The 2773-nt window shown below is 69.1% G+C and overlaps 1 protein-coding gene across 1 annotated transcript; it reads right to left on the bottom strand.

Moving 5' to 3' along the window:
• Window positions 1-264: 264 nt before the first annotated feature.
• LOC122182987 (G-protein coupled receptor 12-like) lies at window positions 265-2065 on the bottom strand. Its single transcript, XM_042876690.1, is given in 3 exon segments — window positions 265-1370; window positions 1372-1492; window positions 1844-2065. Coding segments are annotated over 2 exon segments (1053 nt in total). The 5' UTR covers window positions 1491-1492; window positions 1844-2065; the 3' UTR covers window positions 265-436.
• Window positions 2066-2773: the final 708 nt, after the last annotated feature.

Below are 2773 nucleotides of genomic sequence, written 5' to 3'. Positions count from 1 at the left end.
AGTCGCCCCCGTTATTGCATAGCAGAGCATCACCTGACCGTGGGCCCCCGCCCCGAGACCCCGTACTCGGGGTCAGCCTCCCTTACACCGGGATGGGACAATCGCAGTGCCCGACCTCCCGTCCTTTCCTTCTCCCGCTCTCCTCCCCCCCCCCCCCTCCGCTTTTTTTTTTTTTTTTTTGGCGTTTTGTGTTTTTAAATAAAAAATAAAATGTGTACGAAAATAACATTTCTAAGGAAACCATCGGCATTCCTTTCTCTCTCTTTCTCCTCCCCCCAAGTCCCCCCACCCCTTATTTTTTCTATTTTTTTCCCTATTTTCCCCTTTGCCCATTGGCTCTCCCGGGGCGGGGGGATCCTCCAGGTGGGAAACGCGGACGGCGAAGGGGAGAGGAGCGCGGGGAGGTGGACGAGGAAGAGGAGAGAGGAGGAGGCTCTCACACGTCGCTGGATGTCCGCGGGCGGGAGGAGAGCGCGGGGCCGCAACCGCAGCACGCCAACCAAAGCGACTTCTGGATGTCGGGGTTGCGGAAGGCGTAGATGATGGGGTTGATGAGGGAGTTGCAGGCGGCGGGCAGCGCCAGGGAGTACGTGTACACGGCGGGGTAGCTGGAGTCGGCCACCAGCGAGTAGATGGCGAAGGGGATCCAGCAGAGAGCGAAGGTGCCGAGGATGAGGGACAGCGTGGAGAGCCCTTTGCGGGTGGAGGTGGCCTGCGCCGTGGCGATGAACTGGTGCTGCACGGCGATCTGCTGCGCGTGCCGGAAGGCGATCTTGCAGATCTGCAGGTAGAGCTGCATCATGAGGGCGAAGAGCAGCAGGAAGGTGACGGCCAGCACGGCCGCGTTGTCCTTGGTGACGGGCCGCAGCACGCTGCAGGCGCTCTGGTCCCGCAGGCAATGCCAGCCCAGCGGAGGCAGCAGCCCCACGCCCAGGCACAGCAGCCACATCAGCAGCACCGCGCCGCACGTGAAGCCCAGCGTGCGCTCGCTGTGGTACGTCAGCGCGTTGTACAGCGACAGGTAGCGGTCCACCGTGATGGCCAGCAGGCTGCACACCGAAGCCGAGAAGGCGGCCAGCAGCAGCCCCGCCGCCCCCAGCTCCGCCGCCTCGCTGGGCGGCCGCAGCAGGTAGCGCACGGCGAAGTTGCCCACCAGCCCCAGTCCGGCCAGCAGGTCGGCCAGCGCCAGGCTGCCGATCAGCACGAAGCTGGGCGCCCGCAGGCTGGGCGTGTAGAACAGCACCGCCAGCACCAGCGCGTTCTCGCCGGCCACCGCCGTCCCCGTGGCGCACAGAGCGATGTCCCAAGGGCTGACCGCCGCCGCCGGGCCCCCGCCTCCCGGGGCCGCCGTGCCCGCGGGCCCCCCCCCCCTCCTCCGCCGCCGCCGAGGGCCGGGCGCTGGGGGCCGAGGCGTTGCCGAGAGCCGGGAGCCGCTGCTGCTGGGACTGCGGCTGCCAGGGCTCTCCCATGGCGGCGGGGCCGTGCAGCATCGCTGGGGAGAGAGCGAGAGGGGAGCGCTGAGCCAGCGGTGCGGGACGGGGCGCAGAGCCGAACCCTTCCCCCTCCCCCTTCGCCGCAGCCCCTCGGCCCCGCACCCGCCGCCGCCCCGCAGCCCCCCCGCGGCACGGCCACCTTCTGCCGCCCGTTCCGAGCACAGAACCGCCCCTGCCCCCCCCCCCCCGCCCCCCCCCGCCCTCGGGGCGGTATTTTCGGTCGCCCCCGCGGGGATGCGGCGTGGCAACACCGGGTACGGCCGCCCCAACTTTTCCCTCTCCTCCCCGCACTGCCGCAGGGCGATGCCCGCTGCTCCCCCCTCCCCCCCGCCCGCGCCCCCCGCCCGTACCTCTCTCCGTGCCCGGGGAGCGGCCGCTCGCCCCCGTTTTCAGGTTTTCCCCTCCCGGTGCCCGCAGCCCGCGGTGCTACGCCTCATTCCTCGGCGAACGTCGCCAATAGCGGCGGTGGCGGCTCGCTGGCATCCACCGGCACTTAATATTCCTGCCCCATTGGATCTGCTGATAAATCTCAACTCTGACGTCAAAGTCTTCACTTATATTCATGATCCAGCGCTGTGAATCAGAGCCGCTGTGCTCGGAATAACAACGAGGCCGGGCCGCTCCGCAGAGCACGCGGCGCGGGGGCTCCGCATCCGCCCCCCCCCGACCCCCTCCCCCGGCACAAGGTCGGGGCCGCCGCCGCCCTTTGTGCCGCCGGAGCTTTTGGGGGTGGGGGCTGAGCCGGCGCGGTGCGGTCCGTGCCCCCCCGCAGGGACAGAAATCCCAAAGGCACCGCGGTTGTTCCGGCTCCGTCATTCACAAAGGGATGCGGATCTCCCGAAAGCGGACTCCGCTCTCCCGCATGCGGGGGAGTCTCGGAGGCCCCTGCCCCCCAGCCAAGCACTCCGTGCCGGTTTCGTAAAGCCCCCGGCCCGCAAACTGAGCTGCAGACCGGACCGGATCCGCGGGGTGCGGGGCGAGGCCGGGGCTGGGGGACTCCGCGGGGAGCACGCGGTGCGGGTCTGGCAGTGGGAAGGGCCGGGTGGGGGGCCTCGAGCAGCCCCGCAGCGGGCAGGAATCTCACCCCAAACCCCGCAGCGCTCGAACGCGGCCTCCTGGTCCCTCTGTCAGCTCCTCCTGCGCTCCCACCTGCAGAGATCAACCCGTGCAGGTGGGTCTCTGGGCAGGCACCAGCCCCGCGGTGTCCTTCGGGTCCTGAGCCAGCCCGAAGCTTCCCTGGGGGCACATCACGTGCGTGGTTCTACTTGGGGACATAGCCT

This window comes from Lagopus leucura, unplaced genomic scaffold (assembly GCF_019238085.1).
Source record: "Lagopus leucura isolate 7727_CA_CO unplaced genomic scaffold, USGS_WTPT01 Super-Scaffold_100016, whole genome shotgun sequence".
Taxonomy (NCBI): Eukaryota; Metazoa; Chordata; class Aves; order Galliformes; family Phasianidae; genus Lagopus; species Lagopus leucura.
Note: the sequence above shows the minus strand (reverse complement) of the source record. Positions and strands in the feature narration are given on the sequence as shown.